Source organism: Mercenaria mercenaria, chromosome 6 (assembly GCF_021730395.1).
Source record: "Mercenaria mercenaria strain notata chromosome 6, MADL_Memer_1, whole genome shotgun sequence".
In the NCBI taxonomy this organism is placed as follows: Eukaryota; Metazoa; Mollusca; class Bivalvia; order Venerida; family Veneridae; genus Mercenaria; species Mercenaria mercenaria.
In genome coordinates this window covers 71,356,555-71,375,922 of record NC_069366.1, presented here as the reverse complement: position 1 = coordinate 71,375,922, position 19,368 = coordinate 71,356,555, and the positions used below count along the sequence as shown (strand labels likewise).

Below are 19,368 nucleotides of genomic sequence, written 5' to 3'. Positions count from 1 at the left end.
GCTTTTGAAATAATGCAGAAAATTAACATTCTTCTTGCATTTTTACCAAATTCTAACTTTTATCCTCACCATTTCATTTGTTTTTAGTGTCGTATATACATTCTTAGCCAAACTTGGTGGAAATGGACATGTTGAAAAAATTCGCCTAAACTGTGGGCGAGTAGTTTTAAGGAAAGTGGCTTTCCCTATTTAATATTCATCCTTTTCCCCCTTTCCTCTAGCATCCTATATCGTGAACAAATCCCCATTTTTTATTTTTCATATTCCTAAAATATGCAGTTTTATAGATATTTGAAGCAACCGGTCTGCTATAGCTTATAACTATAGCTTTGATTTGTGTCATGCGCACTTTTCGCTGTGTGGCTCTGACTGTTATTTGCTGTTCTCTTTGCATCACGAAAATCTACCTTTACCTTTTTACTTTTAAATTTAAAAAGTAGTAAGAAAAATAATGGGAAAGTTAAAGGTGAAATAAACAGCAGAAATGAAGTTAATCTATAGAGATTATCATCTTTTATGAGCTGCTATTCATTTATTAAATAATCATAACATACCCGAGAAAACTATGCGCATTTTCCTAATGCCCTTACAGTCGGCGAACGATAATAAAAATTGTACGAAAATGTCAGGCGAGTCTAAAAATGATAATTTAGGCTGGTCAGTTATCACGGCAAATTAGATAGCCATTCTTATGATACTTGTCAAGTAAAAATTAACATTTACTTGAATGGCGAAATAGCTCAGGCGGCTAAGCTGTCGGTTTTCAATGCAGTGCGAAAAATAGCACGAGTTCGAAAGTTGCAAGAGGTTTATTTTCTAAGGATTTTTTTTTATGTAGCCTTGCTTTATTTTTGTTTTATTTCAGTTTGATTCTCAGTTTGTCTTCTTTTTTCTTATTTTTTTTTATTTTATCATCATTTCAAATTTACAATAAACCTTTAGAACTTGTCGGATGATCTTCCTAGAATCCTCAGAATAATGAAATCGCTCATCAGAAGGTTTTTCAATGTTCGCCATTTCGAGCTATTGAATGCTATGTTAGTGTATAATGTGGGGGTACTGTACCTACTTTCCATCATTATAAATGGATATTCTAGAAAACCCGTGTATGCTGTATTACCGTATTACATGTATTTTCAAAGCCAGTGGAAAAACCGGTATTGTATCTATGCTGAAATAAAGTTAAAAAAAAAGTTTACTTCAACCCAGTATCGAACTCTGCACCTCGGGTGTGATACCTAGTGGCCTAACGCGTTGCGCTAATATAGTACTTCGTTCATCGAGGCTCAGTTTGAGATACTAATCCATATCGTCTATGCGCGATTTACCTAAACTGGTAAATAATACAGTCGACTGCGTTTGTTTACAAATATCAAATTATCGTTCGATTACTGTACTAATCCCCAATGATAACGCGATTCCCGCCGAAACGCGAGGACGAGTCTATTTCATGATAACTGACGAAATAATAATTCATAATGGTTACCCATTTACTTGACAATTAAATATTGGTATTTCTTTCATTTTAAATAGTTATTATGTATATGGCAACATAGCTCAGTTGGGTAAACTGCAGACAATAATTGGATGTAAGCAAGTTGTTTTGTGGGTTCGAATCTTCATAAGAGTTTTTTTTTCAGATTTGTTTTTTTTTTCTATTCGTTTTCATTTTTATTTCATTACTTTTGTTTCTTTCTTTGATGGTTTGAATTTGTATATATGTCTTTATATAACACAATAGCATGTTCATTATTTGCATGACTTGAGTGCATGCATTTAATCTATCATCTTTGATATATAATAAACTATTCTGATCTGCCATATCGGCTTTAGATACCTCTCTGTCGTATTGTCACAGAGCTCATGAAGGAAACCTAATTTTTATGCAAAAGTGAAATAAAAATTAATTCTCAATACTGAGTTTCGAACCCACACGGCAAAAGATCTGTTGACCATGGACATCATGCTTTACCACTGAGCTAATTTGTAATTTGAACAAAATCCGGAAATATTTAGATTGTAACATGCTAGAAAAATGCTGAAGTCCCTATGTTCCATTTTAATCTATTTATAGTCATGTTTGTAAATATCAAGTTATCGTTGGGGCATAGTACCTTACATTTATATTATCATGTGATAAACATGTCATGTCAACAAGGAATCAGGCTTTACCGATGCATGAGTCCGAAACCCATTTGAATAAAATTTAAATACGAAATATCAGATTTTCTATAAATAAACAAAATAATGGTTTCTTTGACTGGTAAGGGGAGTGATTGTACACATATAAAGAAAACAAGAAAAAGGAGAAGAATGGGTTCTTAGCTTACATACATGCATACAATAATTTCAGTGCCTAATGATTTATCCTCTACGCAGTTCACTTCCGGTTGCAGCAGAGTTGCTCCATATAGTAACACTTTCTACACTGCAAGTTAAGTCGATACATTTTTTCAAACAGCAAAGTCAAAGTAAAGAGTAAGAACTATGCAATGTTTCACAAAAAATAGAGATATGTAATGTAGAAATTGATAAAAACATTCAGTTTTGTTTATTACTCGTTGTGGAACGTTTGATTACACAACATGATTTACTATGTAGGAATCTAAAGGTGACCTTATTTGTATTTTTCTATTAAAGGGCTTATAAAGAAATAACAGAGGAAAATACAACGAGGATCGATTTCATGTTCCACTTGTGCGGCATAGTGATATTAGTCAGCACCTTGCTGAATTTCACGTTTTTTTCAATTTAAAATAGAAAAATAAAGTTTAAGTATAGCAAATGTCACTACATAACTAAACAATACGTAACTGAAAAACAACTTTAAATGAAGTCACAGAAAACTTTGATTTAGCTAGAAATGTTTTACATTCAAACCTGAAACAATCGAATTAACGATGTCGTTAGCCGAACATGAGCTTGACGTGCAAGTTCCAATCTCAAGGTTTGGTACTGATGCCTGAAATATTTAAAACTGCTCGTATGAACATTAAGTATTTCATTGAAATACAACAATCAAGTATAACCTTGAAATAAAAGAGACCTATAAATGTGTGTGATAAAACTTATTTCCTTTTTGTAAATATACTTACGTCATCGCGGGAAAATTTCAAACCATTGCGAAAAAAAAGAATATGAGATAATTGTTTGAAACATAAATTCAACTTTTCTTACTAATGATAACTACATTTACTTTTTTTTAAATATATGATTTTCATAATGTTATTGTCACAGAGATTTGGGATTTTTATCAAAAATGTTCATATTTGAATAACCTATTAAGATAACATCAAGAAAAATGTCGTTACAAAAAATGATCATCAGTGTTTAAATTATATGTTGCATGTAAGCAACAACGCGACTTGGTATTTCCAAACATTCTTAGATAAGTCAGACAGCAGACAGACAGCCATATGTTATGTAGAAAAAGAAAGTTACCAATAATTCCGTTGGTAAAATTCCGCCAAACGTGATTCTGGTCTTACAGTATTTGCGCGCCGTCTGTAAGAGATTTGATGATAATACATTCTTGGTAATCGCCCAGCCATTTAACATTCTCTTTCAAGCTTACCCATTGCATGTATCATTGAAAGAAAAAGCAGAATCATTAAAGAACAAAACAGAACAAAAAATATTATAGACTTGATCATTATATATCACATCCATATAACATGTAAATCACTCTCAACGTCAAGAATGTTACATTTTGTGCATAATGATACTTTACCTTTTAGAAAGCGTAAAAAGATACAGATATTTGCGAAGACCTTTTACAAAATATATTTCATGTGAATTAGTATTGACATTTATATTTGATTTACTGAGTCCAAGGAACTTCATATTACAAATATGTCATATAAATTGTATGCTTCGCAAATAAAACAGTATTTATGAAAGAAGGAAACGAGTTTCCAGATATGCAATAGAATCAGCATTTGTCTGGACTGGTGCGTGTAACTTATATTGAATAAGAATTAGTTAAGATTTCTTTTTCAAATGTTATGTATTAATTCCCTTTTCCGATTTGTATCTACAGGTTTTCAACAATAAACGAACAACTTGTAGCTCATGTTATACCGAAAGAGATTTAGCATGAGCAAACTAGGACACCATAGATATTTAATAAATGTATATGCATCGCTTTTTAATGGCCAGTTGCTGTAAATCATGGCACTTGCGCTGTTTATATATGTAGGCTTATATATATATATATATATATATATATATACTTACACTGCAAAGCCCAGTTAGTTTGTGCCATCAGCCGATTTGTGAAATTAATGGCAATGTCCTTTACAATTTTCGCTGACATCACCACCCTGTGGAGCAATGCTTACAAAAGAGTAATAAGCTTTTCCTCATCTATATTGCCCAACCCCTTAACATTTGGAAACAAGTTATCTCAATTAGATTCTAACACGTTCCCTGGAAACGATTTCTGAGCAGCGATTGCAACACAGTTGTGGTACTGTTTCCTGACGTTGACAAATTTGTATTTTGTAACCGATCGTATTGTTGAGACTTGATGTGGAGGTTTGCCCATTTGTCAAATTAAGGAAATGTTTTGTGTCTGTGTCAGTTTGAAAATTCCGGACAAAAGTTTAGAAGAACGTTTGAAGAATCTTGAGAAGAAACAAAAGAACAAACACAAAAGAATAAATATCAACGACGTTTTATGATACATTTTTTTGTAAGTCAGTGTACATGGTGTACATAGAGGATATTACATGAGTGTCTTTTCATATTGAATTTATTAAACGAGTTGAATAAAATAATAAAATGCGAGGCTCTGCCGAGCATTTTATCAATTTTATTCAACGAGTTTAATAAATTCAATGTGGAAAGTCACAAATGTAATATTTTTTTTTTATCACATGTTAGCCTTTCCTGCCGAAACATCAAAAACTCTAATTTCTTTTACTATATAAAGAAGACAATTTGACCAACGTCTCCTATACAATAAATGACGTCGACGTCAAAGCTTTATTACACTAGTGTATTATCATTTTTATTTAATGGCTTTATTACACTCCCGCAACGTCAAACATGTGATAAATCTATTTCAAATCCCTGGCGCTAAAATCATCTCATTTTATCAGAAATGCTTTGATATGTATATCTAAAACATTTCGCAACACATGCTCTGAATGTGTCATAATTAAAGCGATTGACGTAATCTACTGTTTGAACCACCTTTTGGTAAGACCGTTTCCAGTTTGATTTCTCTTGAACCTTGGGTACAAAAATTAAGTTTAAAAATTCTAAACGTGTCTCAATTAGTTTTGCACAAATTATTTTTGATATGGATTTCACGATCGTATTTTTCAGCAATTTTGAACAATAACAAGCATTCCCATTTGCATTTGACATCATTTGTTGATGGACAGTTACAGATTTAGTTTATTCAATTACATTATTAATCAAATATATTCTAAAATCACCATATAAGCCTTTAGCAGGACGGACCATTTGTATCTTTGAACATTTTACCAAATAAAACCGCAATTGAGAAAAATCCTGTTACGGATTTAGAGGCGCAGATCTACGGATTGCAGGGTCGCTGGTTCGATTCCCGGACAGGGCGTATGTCCTCCTTGAATATTATGTCCGTAGATTGATTAGAAAATGTATGGTTATATTGATCCCCACTACTATGCCTACTTCCGTATTGCTAGTGTTAACACACGGGCACTGATATGACCATTAGGCACTGATATTGACAATCGGTCGATTGTTGAACATAGAAAATAACTTATATAAACAGAGATGTTTCCCATTTTTTGGAAATATGTTCAGCTAAATGTTGCATGTATTTTATATACACATGCGGTTTGAAGTCAACAATGATGTTTTTTTTTTGGTGTACAACTCCAGTTAGACTGGTCATTTTAACTTTTGGGATTGAATTAATTCCAACATAAAAATTTTAGTGTGGAATAAGTAGGATTTAAGAAAATGAAACACAGAAAAAAGTCCTCAAAAATTGCATCTGTAATTCTTAAAGTAACGTCTAATACGTATTGTTGCCGTTAGTGTTGACCATATACTGTACTGTTGTACTACTGGTATACTATAGCATAAATATCCGCTTTGAATATCAGAAGTTTAAAGAATATTTTGAGATTTCTAGCAAGTAAACAAGTACTGATAGGCTATGTTTAGTATTTCACCATCTTTGTCAAAAGTCAAAAAGCTTGGGGATGTCAAAACTCAGAACATTGATGTCAAAATTCAGAACATAAAATTTCTAATCAAATGTATACATACAGACTTCTAAAACAAATTTGTCGGCATTGTGTAACAATAAACAAGAGTTCTCAAAGTCAGATACAAGAAAGAGAAACATTCATAAAACAAAAATGTATTCACCATTTCACTGCAGGTGACATCAATATTTGATCGAAATTCATAAACAGTTACGGCCATTTTTTATAAAATGCTTCTTGAACTGTTGTATTATGCAAAAACTTGCATGTGCAAAAAAAATGATACTAATATTTTGTTTTGTTGATCTTATTTTAGCAAAAATGCAATAACTTATTTATTATTAAAATCTAAAGGAAGCTGTCCTTAGATTTCACCTGAGTTTGACTTAGATTTCTTTTGAAGACGTTTTTCCTGTATTGAATTAGTAACTAAAGATCATAAATAATAAAAAAAATGTCATACTGGAATTAGTTTAAGGTTCTGACATTATTTTTAGTAATTATAACAAGCCTAAGTACTTCGCTCAGGCCCGAAGTATGTGGACTTAGCTAGTTTTTCAATAGTGGTTAAATCGGCATCTTTATTGCGTCTTTTCGATGACTCATTCTTAGAATTTTACTTGAAATGTGTAAAAAGTGGATAGTTGTATGTGTTTTTTGTATCTTCTGTAATATAACTATCATTTGAAAACGTTTATATTGTTTTTATTGTTTAAATGTAAGCAAAATATCAGACACGTTGAAAATATTGGTCAGATAACTAACTGTTGCGTTAAAAGTTAAGTGTTTACTTTTTACTGCCCAGATAACTAAGTATTGTAATGGCTTCGGTGGTCGAGTGGTTAAAATTGATGAATCACTTGCACTTCATCAATATAGGTTCGAAACTCCGCTTTGGGTGTGAAAGTTTATTAATCAAATATAAACATAAATATTTTTGCAATAAAATGTGTAGCAACGAGGACAAAAAAAAGACTAACTGTATTTAAGGAACGAAATTGGGCAAAGTTAGACACAGCCTAGGGACGGCCATTCCCTATCCTGTTCATGGGTAAAATCTAACTCTAACCATGTTCCAAAGTGACAAGACAGTACAAATAAGAGCCATCCCCACAAAAAATAACCATACACATAATTATACAATGAAACATAACCGAGCAAGTACTCAATGCAGATCAACCAGAGAATCACCTTTAGGGCCTGTCAAAACATGCCAAAAGAAAAGAAAGCCTTAAAGAATAAACATGATATATATTTGGAGATGTAGCATAAACCTTGTAAGACAAATGATATATGATTAAAAATAACAACAAACAAAATTTTCTAAAACAAAGAGGCAGATCAAGACATTCAAAGCATAATCACAGACAAACTGAAAAATATATATATACTTAACAATATGGACAAAATAATCATTTTTAGATGTGTTAAGTGTACAGACTAGTATTATTATTTCAAGCTGTTAATTTTGTATTTAGGTAATATATGCTAGATTTCATATATTCATGTCATAAATAAAATCAAAGCTGTTTCTTTTGCACTATGTTAAAAACTATATATAAGAAATATAACGAACGACATTGGCTTATACTCTATGCTTTTGCAAAAGGACAGAGCAAAACATCATACAATTAACATACCGACGAAACAGGCCATAAGGCAACCAACCTTTTAACAATAAACGACATATATATTATTCGATACCTTTGTAGCACCAATTATAAAACGTACAAGCGAAAGAAGACATTGGATTAAAAATATAAACAAACGAACAAATATTTAGATCAACAATAACATCTTTAAAAACCATCAGAGGACATTCTAAACACATACATGGCTAAAATAAAAGACAATACAAGCTTCAACAACAACATACAATTGTCAAAGACGCTTTACACAGCAGCCTTACATAAGTTTGAGATTTTCAACAACTGTGAACGGGATTATAAAATCATTTCGTAAATCAAATAAAACACACCGTGTTTACATATTTTGGTTAAAAGTGGTTTGTTTTGCACCATTAGTCAACAATTTTTCAGTTACTAGGTCCGTAAATATTGACCTGGTACTCATTAATATCCGCCAATATTTTCGGGTGTTTTTGTTAATTTACTATATTTTGTTTTTCTTAACTAAGATAACCTATATAGTTAAACAATGACACGGTTGCGTAGTGGTAAGGTCTCCGACTTCGAAAGCATTCAAACCAGACCGTTTTCAATTTACATTCACACTATAATTTGTATAGAAAGAAAACAGTGCGCATTTTCGTTGGTGCAATAATATCAAGGGCAGTCCTTTCCGCAAAACTGCACAGGCGATCTCACGTCAAATAAAATCATTAACAAGAAGGCGTCGTTCGCATTAGACACCAAAACTTCAAAATGAGCTTTAAACTATAGTTACAATGTTGTTGTCGAGTAATTTTGTAGAAAGATTTACTGACATGTAGGAAGAAAAATGTTGTAAAGTAATGGTTTTCTTTCAATAAAACTATTACACGATGAATCATGATAGGTGTGGCGAGGTTGATAGATTTAAGAAAGAAAACCGAAATTGTCAGACATAGGACATGAACCGACAACCACGAGACTGGCAGCTGAACGTTTTGTCCGCACAATTTTACCTGCAAATATGACATGATTAGTAAATTAAGAAAAGTATATCTTGCATTGGCTTTTCATTAGTAATATCGCTATCTAGGTTCGGACACTGAAAATTTAATTACGGAAACGTATGGAATATTCATGAGTACCAGGTTTACACCTACGGATAATAACGACGGCAGACTTTTAGCAACAACCTCTAATTTTGGAATATATCATTTTATATCCAGTCTTTACCTCTGGCATTCTAATGGAATAAATGAAAGCGTCTAAGATTGTGTTTAGAACGTAGATGCATCTATAGACCTCGTAAGAAGTCACCGTGCTGTTGCTAAGTCCTATAATGTCATTGATGATGCTTTCCCAAATGAACGGTAAATAACAAATAATGAAAGTGATCACTATAATCAAAGAGGTGACAGTGGCTTTCAAATGATTACTATTCCTTGACGATGACAGATTCCCTTGCCTGAAAATAATGACCAGGATGACTCCATACATAGCTGGAAAAATGAAACAAAGAAGAAAGGTGATGTACCAGATCACTAGATATACACTAGAAATAGTTTTTTCTACATCCGATTTCGCTTTAATATGTATTGAAATGTATACAAAAATTGAAACCGCCAGGGCGAACGTCCATACCGCGACCACTATTGCAGTTCCTCTGCTTCGTGATAATATTATGTGTTGTTGTAGGGGTTTTGAAGCCATTATCAATATAGCCAATGTAATAAAGAACATACTTAATAGGCATGTGATATTTGGAATTATTAATAAACAGCTGAGTACATTTATAAACACAGACTGGTCAACTTCTGTCTGTCTAAAGTCATGTGCTACAAACGTGCTGTTTGATAATTTCCCACCGCTAAAAAGATCATTGTTGGTAATCAGTGCGTCAACATTATTACTTATAAAATCGGTATTATTTTCCTGAAGATCTTGATCACCTTTGCCTGGCTTGTTCCACATGTCGCCATCAGTTTGTTGCGATGGAAATTTTATTAAAGAATAACTTTGTCCATAATTTTGAATATATAGCCACAATGTCCATTGAGATGTGTAATCCACAAACCTCATTATGATGTGAGATAGAGCTATAAACATATCCGAAAACGCGAGACTTATTATAAGTTTTGTGCTTGTTTTCATTTCAACTCCAACAGTAGTAACAATTGTTATTATGGTCATCATGTTCAACAAAAACCCAATCAGAGAAAGTGAAAAATTAACTTCAATCAAAGTTCTTGAATTGAAGATTATAAATGTATCTGAAACTATCGTTGGTGGAATGGAAGCTCGAGACACCTCCTCTAGTTTATTTGCCAAATCCGCAGCCTCTTCCATTTTCACTTAGTTTCAGTAGAAAGAACGAATACAAGCGGGCGGTCACTCATTTGAGCCTGTTACAACTGTGGATCAACTTTTGTAGGTTCATTTCACGACATTATAATAATCACACTTTACTCCATGAACCAATCGTTGGCCTGGTAGATGAAATGATGTAAAATAAATTGAAAAATCTTTAAATCACATGAACATTCATTTCGAGTCAAGTGTTACATTTACCGGCTGATGATAATTTCAAATTAATAATATTTGTGATATTTTGTAAAATGAAATGTAGGAATGATTATTACGATTCACCTTTTAAAATAATTGTTGGCGTGAATACAATATACCTATCTGAATAATAACATTTTAACAAAGAAATCCTTCTTGACAAAAATAATTAGAATATACTAGTGTTTTGTTTCAGAAAACAAAGAAATATATAAATCACCCTGGCTGACATGATGAGTATTAATTTGCGACAGTCATTTAAGATAATTAATTTTCTTTTTAATTTCTCTCTTTTCTTGGAACATCTGATGTATACACTAAAATGAATACTAATTTGTGTTCGATTTTTTGTGTAAAAACTACGATGCTTCACACAAAAACAATATTATGATTTCGCCTTTGTTTAAACTACAAAAATTATCTTTCGAGAGTATGTAAGTTTCAATTTGTTGTATTCGTTACTATGAACGTCCTTTTTGAATATTTGAACAGACATTGGATTTATATCCGCTAAAGCAAATCATGCTTTGCATCTACTGCAATGGAATACATTTTGTTCAACATACTGCTTGAATTGTAGGGACCGCCCCTACCCCCACAACCCCCCCCCCCCCCACCCCCCACCCCAAGAGATGTGTCCGGAGATGCTGCGTTTCCATAGATTCAACAGTACAATAATTTCAGTCTGCCAAAAATGGATATTCGAAAAATAATTTTGCACAGATGTTTTTTTTCTAATTACATATTGATGACATAATATCAAATGTTGCATCTGGAGGTCTGGAAAAGGCATTTTGATTTATCCAGTGCACACTGAGTAATATTTACTAAGAAAAACTCGTTCAGGTGAACAATAAAAAAAATGGCAAATATACAATTAGACAGTTTAATAAAGTCGTACAACAATCTATTAGAGAACTGATATAACCTGTGTAAATAACAGCTACGTGTATATTACGATTTTCCAGTGGTACAGAAAATAATGCCTAAGTAATGCTAAGAATTAGGATTAGCATTACAAACTTTGGCATTAAATCAGGATTATTCTTAATGCTAAAATTGTGACATTAATCATTACTTGGCATTATTTGAAAAAATAATGCATTCCTAATTCATTAGCATTAGCATTACTACAAGCCTGTCTTTTATAGCTGTAATTCTAATAAACAGGTATTTTACAGAAGTGTTACAGCTGTAAAACATGTGCTTTTTCTGACTGCTATCTTTATTTACATTATATTTATTTTGTAGTCATTCATTTAAGAGAGAGGTACGCATCTAAACCCACTCAGCAACGTCTTCATAACGGCAACTTTCTTTACAATGTCTTTCGTAATGTATTATATATACTGAGCACTTTTCTGAAGAGACCGAAACGTCGACTGGACCCCTAGCCTTTACTTTAGTCTAACGACCTTTGGTCGTAACAGAAATTGAAGAGGATAGAATTTCTATGACGAAAAATCCAAAGTGTCTGGCGGGATTCAAACTCGGGTCGCACGGTTGGAAGTCCAATGCTCTAACCACTGAGCCAAAGAGTCAATTCCCTGAAGTAGTTGTCAGAGATTGGTTTTAAACGTGGGGCTATACGTAAGGGCCCGTAACACTTCACCTCCTCAAAGGAGTAATTTTAGCATAGAAAGTGTCATTTTTGGCACTAGATATAGCCTATATCCCGGACGAGCCCCCTTCTTACGACTTTGAAGACAGAAATTTAAGAGGATAGAATTTAAATGACGAAAAATCCAAAGTGCCTGTGGCTGAACCGGGGTCGCACGGTTGGACGTCAAATGCTCTTAATACTGAACCAAAGAGTCGATTCCCTGACGCAGTTGCCAGAGATTGGTTTTAAACGTGAAGCTATACGTGATCGACCGTTATAATATTTATGAAATATCCATTAATTCGTTACCATATGGTGTCATTCTGTTTTAGTAAGAACAGTTGCTAGCGGACATGTTACTGGTTATAAAACGGTATTATTTATATTAAAATTCACATAATAGGAACACATTTACAGAGACAATGTACGTATTTATTGAAAATCGCTCGTATAGAATGGATTTGATTAAATTCTTACAAATATTTCTTGGTTTCAAAAGTTTATACATTCAAAAACATTCTTGCAAATATTTTTTTCTTTCAAAAGATTTTACACACAAACAGTAATTTCTGTGAAAAGGGATACTGAAAACATTACAAGAACTTGAGAACATGATTTCTAAGTCCTCCAAATTGAATACAAAAATATCTTATTAAAACGAATACTTACTAAGCTGTTGTAGATCTGTGATCGCAAACAACTATAACTTTTGTCTTGGCGAGATGTTCATAATGTACATGTCTGGTATAAATATGCAATTGACATATAGAGGTAAATGAACATCTAATATGGAACGAATGTGTTAATTGTCACAAAACAATATTATTGAGATAAGGTATGTTTGTTTTGGGATTAAACTAATTCAAACATAAACTTGATTTTATTCAAGGCAGATCAACCAGAGGTTCAGCATTAGGGCCTGACAAAATACTTTATATAAAGGATTCATTATTCTAGGCCATATAATTTTTGAGCTATGAGCATCACAAAGAAAAAATCCACCAATGGCCATTTCAAGAGCTATTACTCTATAATAAGCGCTACGATTCTTAAGAAAATGCCGAGTGTGCAAGGTCACATCATGATCAAGACTCATTCAAGGTTTCATGAATCAAAATAAAATACTTTTTGACCTAGGCACGCCATTAGGTGGAAATTTGCATTTTTGACTATTTAAGTGGCCATAACTATAAAAATAAGGGGTGGAGCCAGACGAAAAACAGAAGGTGCGCAGGTTTATATCATGATGAAGGCTCGTGCAAGTCTTCATCTATTTATGTTCAATGCTTTTTGAGCTAGACCCGTCACAAGGTAAAAATGTGTGTTTTTGACTATTTCAGGGGCCTAACTCTAGAAATAAGGGGCGGCGCCAGATGAAAAATAGGAGGTGCGCAAGTTCATATCATGATAAAGACTCCGGCAAGGTTTAATCAATTTTTATGAAAAGTTTTTTGAGCTATGCGCGTCACGAGGTGAAAATGGGCATTTTTGACAATTTCAGGGGCCATAATTCTGGAAATAGTGGGCAGAGCCAGATGAAATGTAAGAGGTGCGCAAGTTCATATCACGATCATGACTAATGCAAGATTCGTAAATTTATACGAAATACTTTTTAAGCTAGGTGCGTCACAAGGTGCAAATGTGCATTGTTTACTCTATCAAGGGCCATAACTCAGGAAATAAGGGGCGGAGCCAGACAAAAAAAAGGAAGGTGTGCAAGTTCATGTCATTATAAAGTCTCATGAAAGAATTTTGAGCTAGGCGCGTCACGAACTTCGGGCTGACGGATGGACGGAAGGACAGACGGAAGCACGCACGGACGCACGGACAAGACCAAATCAAGCTCCAATCACTTGGGGGCACACAAAGTTCAAACGAAAGAAGATATTGGATTAAAAATATAAACAAACGAAACTGTATTAAGATAAACAATTAGATCTTTAAAAACCATCAACTTACATTCTTAACACATACATTGATAAAATAAAAGACAATACCAGCTTCAACATTAACATACAATTGTCAAAAACACTTTACACAACAGTCTTATATAATTTTAAGATGTTCAACAACAGTGGGTCGGATTATAAAATCCTTTCACAAATTAATCAAACATACCGTTTTTACTTATTTTAGTCAAATTTGTTTGTTCTGCACCATTAGTCAACAATTTTTCAGTTACTAGTAGACATTATTTTATGAATCAGATTTCACGTTATTGCAGTATTTATTGTTAGATTTATCTTTTATCGTGTACTTTTCAAGTTCTTGATTTACCGGTAAATGTTTTTCACGAGTGATGTTATAGAAAGGTTTACTGACATGTACGAAGAAGAATGTTGGAGTTATGATTTTCTTTCAATACAACTGATACATGATGAATCATGATAGGTGCGCATTTCCTGTCAGTTAAGTTGACAGGTTTAAGAAACGATATTGTCAGACAAAGGACATGAATTCACAGCCACGAGACTGGCAGCTGCACGTTTATTCCGCACAACTTTATCAGCAAATATGACATGATGAGTAAATTAGGAAATGATTTGTAATAGGTTTTCTGTATTTATATCGCTATTTAGGTTCGAACATTGAAAAATTTATTTACGGAAACACACGGAATCTTCATGAGTGTCAGGTATATACCTACGGATAAAAACCACGGCAAGTGTTCCTGGACTCTAAACAAATGTTAACGAGTTCTCCGAAAGTAGACGTTAAACCATAATATCTTTTCAATGTTTTAGCAACAACCTCTTGTTTTGGAATATAACATTTTATATCCAGTCTTTACCTCTGGCATTCTAATCGAATAAATATAGGCGTCTAAGGTCGTGTTTAGAATGTAGATGCATTTATAGACCTGGATTTAAAGATACATTATTGCTTGATTTTTTATCGTGTATTGCCAGTTACTATAATTGTTCGTTGAATGAACGAAAACTTGTCAAGTCCTTAATCTACCTGTAAATGTTGTTGACGATTAATTTCTTAGAAAGATTTACTGACATGTACAAAGAAATTGGTTAGAAAGTAATGATTTTCTTTCGATAAAACTGATAAAAGATGAATCATGATAGGTGTGTCGAAGTTGATATATTTAAGAAAGAAAACGATATTGTCAGACATAGGACATGAACCGACAACCACGTGGCTGGCAGCTGAACTTTTTGTCCGCACAACTTTGCCTGCAAATATGGCATGATTAGTAAATTAAGAAAAGTATATCTTGCATTTGGTTTTCATTAATTATATCGCTATTTAAGTTTGCACACGGAAAACATATTTACGGAAACGTACGAAATATTCATTGAGTGGACTCTAAACAAATGCTAACGGGTTCTTCGTAAGTAGAGGTAAAACTGCAATTTCTTTTAAACATTTAGCAACAACCACTAATTCTGGAATATAACATTTTATATCCAGTCTTTACCTCTGTCATTCTAATGGAATAAATGAAGGTGTCTAAGATCATGTTTAGAACGTAGATGCATCTATAGACCTCGTGAGAAGATACCGTGCTGTTGTTAATTCCTATAATGTCATTGAAGATGCTTTCCCAGATGAACGGTAAATAACAAATAATGAAAGCGATCACTATAATCAAAGAGGTGACAGTGGCTTTCAAATGATTACTATTCCTTGACGATGACAGATTCCCTTGCCTGAAAATAATGACCAGGATGACTCCACACATAACTGGAAAAATGAAACAAAGAAGAAAGATGACGTACCAGACCACTTGATATACACTGGAAACAGTTTTTTCTACCTCCGAGTTCGCTTTTTTAAGTATTGAAATGTAAACAAAAATGATACCAACAGGGCCAACGTCCATACCGCAATCACCATTGCAGTTCCTCTGTTTTGTGATAATATAATGTGTTGCTGAAGTGGTTTTGAAACCATTATCAATATAGCCAATGTAATAAAGAACATACTTAACAAGCATGTGATATTTGGAATTATTGATAAACAGCTGAGTACATTTATAAACACTGACTGATCAACTTCTACAGGTCTAAAGTCATGTGTGCTGTTTGATAATTTCCCACCGCTAAAAAGATCATTGTTGGTAATCAGGGCATCAACAGTATTACGTATAGAATCGGTATTATTTTTCTGAAGATCTGTTCCAAATATCGTTATCAGTTTGTTGCGATGGAACGTTAATTAAAGAAAAACTGTGTCCATAACCTTGAATATATAGCCATTGAGATGTGTTATCCACAAACCTCATTATGATGTGAGATATAGCTATGAACATATCCGAAAACGCGAGACTTATGATAAACTTTGTGCTTGTTTTCATTGTAACTCCGACACTAGTAACAATTGTTATTATGGTCATCAAGTTCAACAAAAACCCAATCAGAGAAAATGAAAATATAACTTCAATCAATGTTCTTGAATCGAAGGTTACAAATGTATCTGAATCTATCTTTGGTGGAGTGGAAGCACGAGACAATTCCTCTAGTTTATTTGCCAAATCCCAGTTTCTTCCATTCTAACTCAGTTTCAGTAGAAAAAAACGCATACAAACGGGCGGTCACTCAATCTCTGAGCCTGTTACAATTGTGGATCAACTTTAAAATGTGTAGGCTCATTGCACGAAATTGTAATAATCACACTTAACTATATTAACCAATCGTTGGCCTGGAAATGAACAGATGTAATAATAGAAACAAAATCTAATGAAGAGTTATATATACCAGCTGATGACAGTTTTCAAGTTAATAATATTTGTGATACTTTGTAAAAAAGGTAGGAATGATAATCACGATTCACCATTTCAAATAATTGTCGGCGTGAAATCAATACAATACCTCTTTGAATAATATTTTTAATAATGAAATCTCTCTTGAAAAAAGGAGTAATAAGGGTATACTGTTTTTTTTTTCTTTCAGAAAACAAAGAAGTATACAATCCTTCAGGCTGTCATATTGAGTATTAATTTGCGACAGTCATTTAAAATATTGCATGCATTTTATAATCTCATACAGTTGGAAGTCCACAATGATGTTCTTTGGTGTACAACTCCAGTTAGACTGATCATTTTGGGATTGAACTAATTCCAACATAAACTTTAGTGTTGTATAAGTAGGATGTTAGACACTGAAACACAGAACAAATGTCCTCAAAAATTCCATGGCATATTTTTGAGACATTGCATCTGTAATTCTTTAGTAATGTCTAATACGTATTGTGACCGTTAGTGTGGACCATATGCTGTACTTTTGTACCATCCTCCACACATGAATATTGTCAAACAACAATCCCTGCCTCCAAGCAAATCACGTGGCGATAGTTCAACCATGTGATCATACAATTGCGGCACGCTTGGCAACGCCTTGTAAAACAAATGCTTGTCATAATCTACAGGCAAATTGCCATCTATAGCACAAACTTTCATAACTTGATAAAAGTATTTATTGTATCAATATTTTGCAGTATGCTATTCTTCCAATTCTCTTACTGTTCTCAAAATACAGTCAAATGATTTCACTGTGCCACACGTCAGAACACTAGAAAAAGAAGTAATTTTAGTATAACTGTATTATTTTTTAGCTCTGTGCCCGTTTTACAAGTAAAAATATATCATACTTAACCACTGAGATAAAATCAAATGTACACCAAAATTAAAGTAATGAAAACGAAAATTATCTCGGTTGAAATACAACCACATTTATACGTGGTGTCAGTGTAAGGGGAAGTAACGCAATGTAGAGTTTGCTGTTGCATTACTGGTATACTATTGCATAAATGTTCGCTTTGTAAATCAGTAAAAAGTGTTTACAGATTTATAGCAAGTACTTATAGGCCATGTTTAGTATTTTATCATATTTGTCATAAAGCTTGGGGATGTCAAAACTCAGAACATAGATGTCAAAATTCAGAACATAGAATTTCTTACCAAATGTATACATACAGACATCTAAAATAAATTTGACGGCATTGTGTAACACCAAACAAGAGTTCTCAAAGTCAGATACAAGAAAAAGAAACATTCATAAGGGATTCATAAAACAAAAATGTATTCACCATTTCACTGCAGGTGGGAGGGGTACTTGATTACATCAATATTTGATCGAAATGCATAAACAGTTACGGCCATTATTTATAAAATGCTTCTTAACTCTTTTATTATGCAACGTTTACATGTGAATAAAGAAATGATACTTATATTTTGTTTTGATCTTATTTTAGAAAAAGCAATAATATAATTATTATTAAAACAAGTAACTAAAGATTATAAATCATCAATAAAATTTCATGTTGGAATAAGTTTAAGGTTCTGACATAATTTCTAGTAATTACAACCAGCCTAAATTAATCGCTCAGACCCAAAATATGTGGATTTTAGCTAGTTGTCCAATAGCGTTCTGTTACTTTTAATCTCCAGATCTGCGAAAGTAGTGGATGCTTTCTTTTAGATACAAGATAACACCTCCATGTGAATCACCAGTACGGTCTTGACGTTCAGGTGTATGAAATGAATGCAACATTATATCTTCGGATGCGAGAGAGTTACTCAACCAAGTTTCAGAGAAGGCAAGAATATCATAATCGCATAGTTCGGGGTATAGGATATCGGGTTTGTGCTGCATGATCTGAACATTTAAATGGATGAAAGAAAGATGATTAGATATAGATTTCGGATGTATTAGTGTGTTTGTAGTGTGTTTGTAGGAGTAGTGTCAGAAGAAGACGTAGATGAAGATGGCCCTGGATTTTTATGTATGTCCCCAGCAACCAGCAGGAGGCATGAATCCATGCTGCAAAAGTAACGACAAATAATGTTATCGTAGAATCTGTCCATGTTGAGCAAAGCATTTTTTTCGACGAGGGTGGATGACATTGTTATAAATACAAGCACTGGCTAACAAGGAGTTACACAACACAAGACAAATACTGAACAATTATGGATAGTAATGAGTAATAACATATGTGAGATAAAAGGTAGGAACCCATCGTATCTGTATATGAACTTGACGGCTTGGTTACAAGTTAATCGTTTATTTATGTGATTGAAAAATATAGACAGCAAGAATTGAGAAATCTCCGTCATTGGTAATCGAATAACAAATCCAATATCCTTGAGACCTGCAGGCCAAATCGGACAAAATAAGGCTAAGAGATAAATGAAGACTTTAAGAGATACAAAGTACTGGAAACAAATAAGAAAATGGATATAAAAATACGACAACATTTATTAGATCTGACAAATTGGAGGATATGTGAGGGATGAGATAAAACAATTCATGTGATTTTTTGAAAATACAAGTACATAGATGAATTCATTGATGTACATGCTGATAATCTAATCTGCTTAACGTTTAAATATTGCATAGTTAAGTTTTACAGCTATTAACTTTAAAATAGAGTA

The 19,368-nt window shown here is 33.1% G+C and overlaps 1 protein-coding gene across 1 annotated transcript in view; it reads right to left on the bottom strand.

Moving 5' to 3' along the window:
• LOC123550421 (uncharacterized) overlaps window positions 1-10,165 on the bottom strand; it is a 35,443-nt gene extending 25,278 nt beyond the window's left edge. The window contains exon 1 of the mRNA XM_045338851.2: window positions 9,562-10,165. Within this exon, the coding sequence (XP_045194786.2) occupies window positions 9,562-10,165 (604 nt within the window). The remainder of the gene's footprint in view (window positions 1-9,561) is intronic.
• Window positions 10,166-19,368: the final 9,203 nt, after the last annotated feature.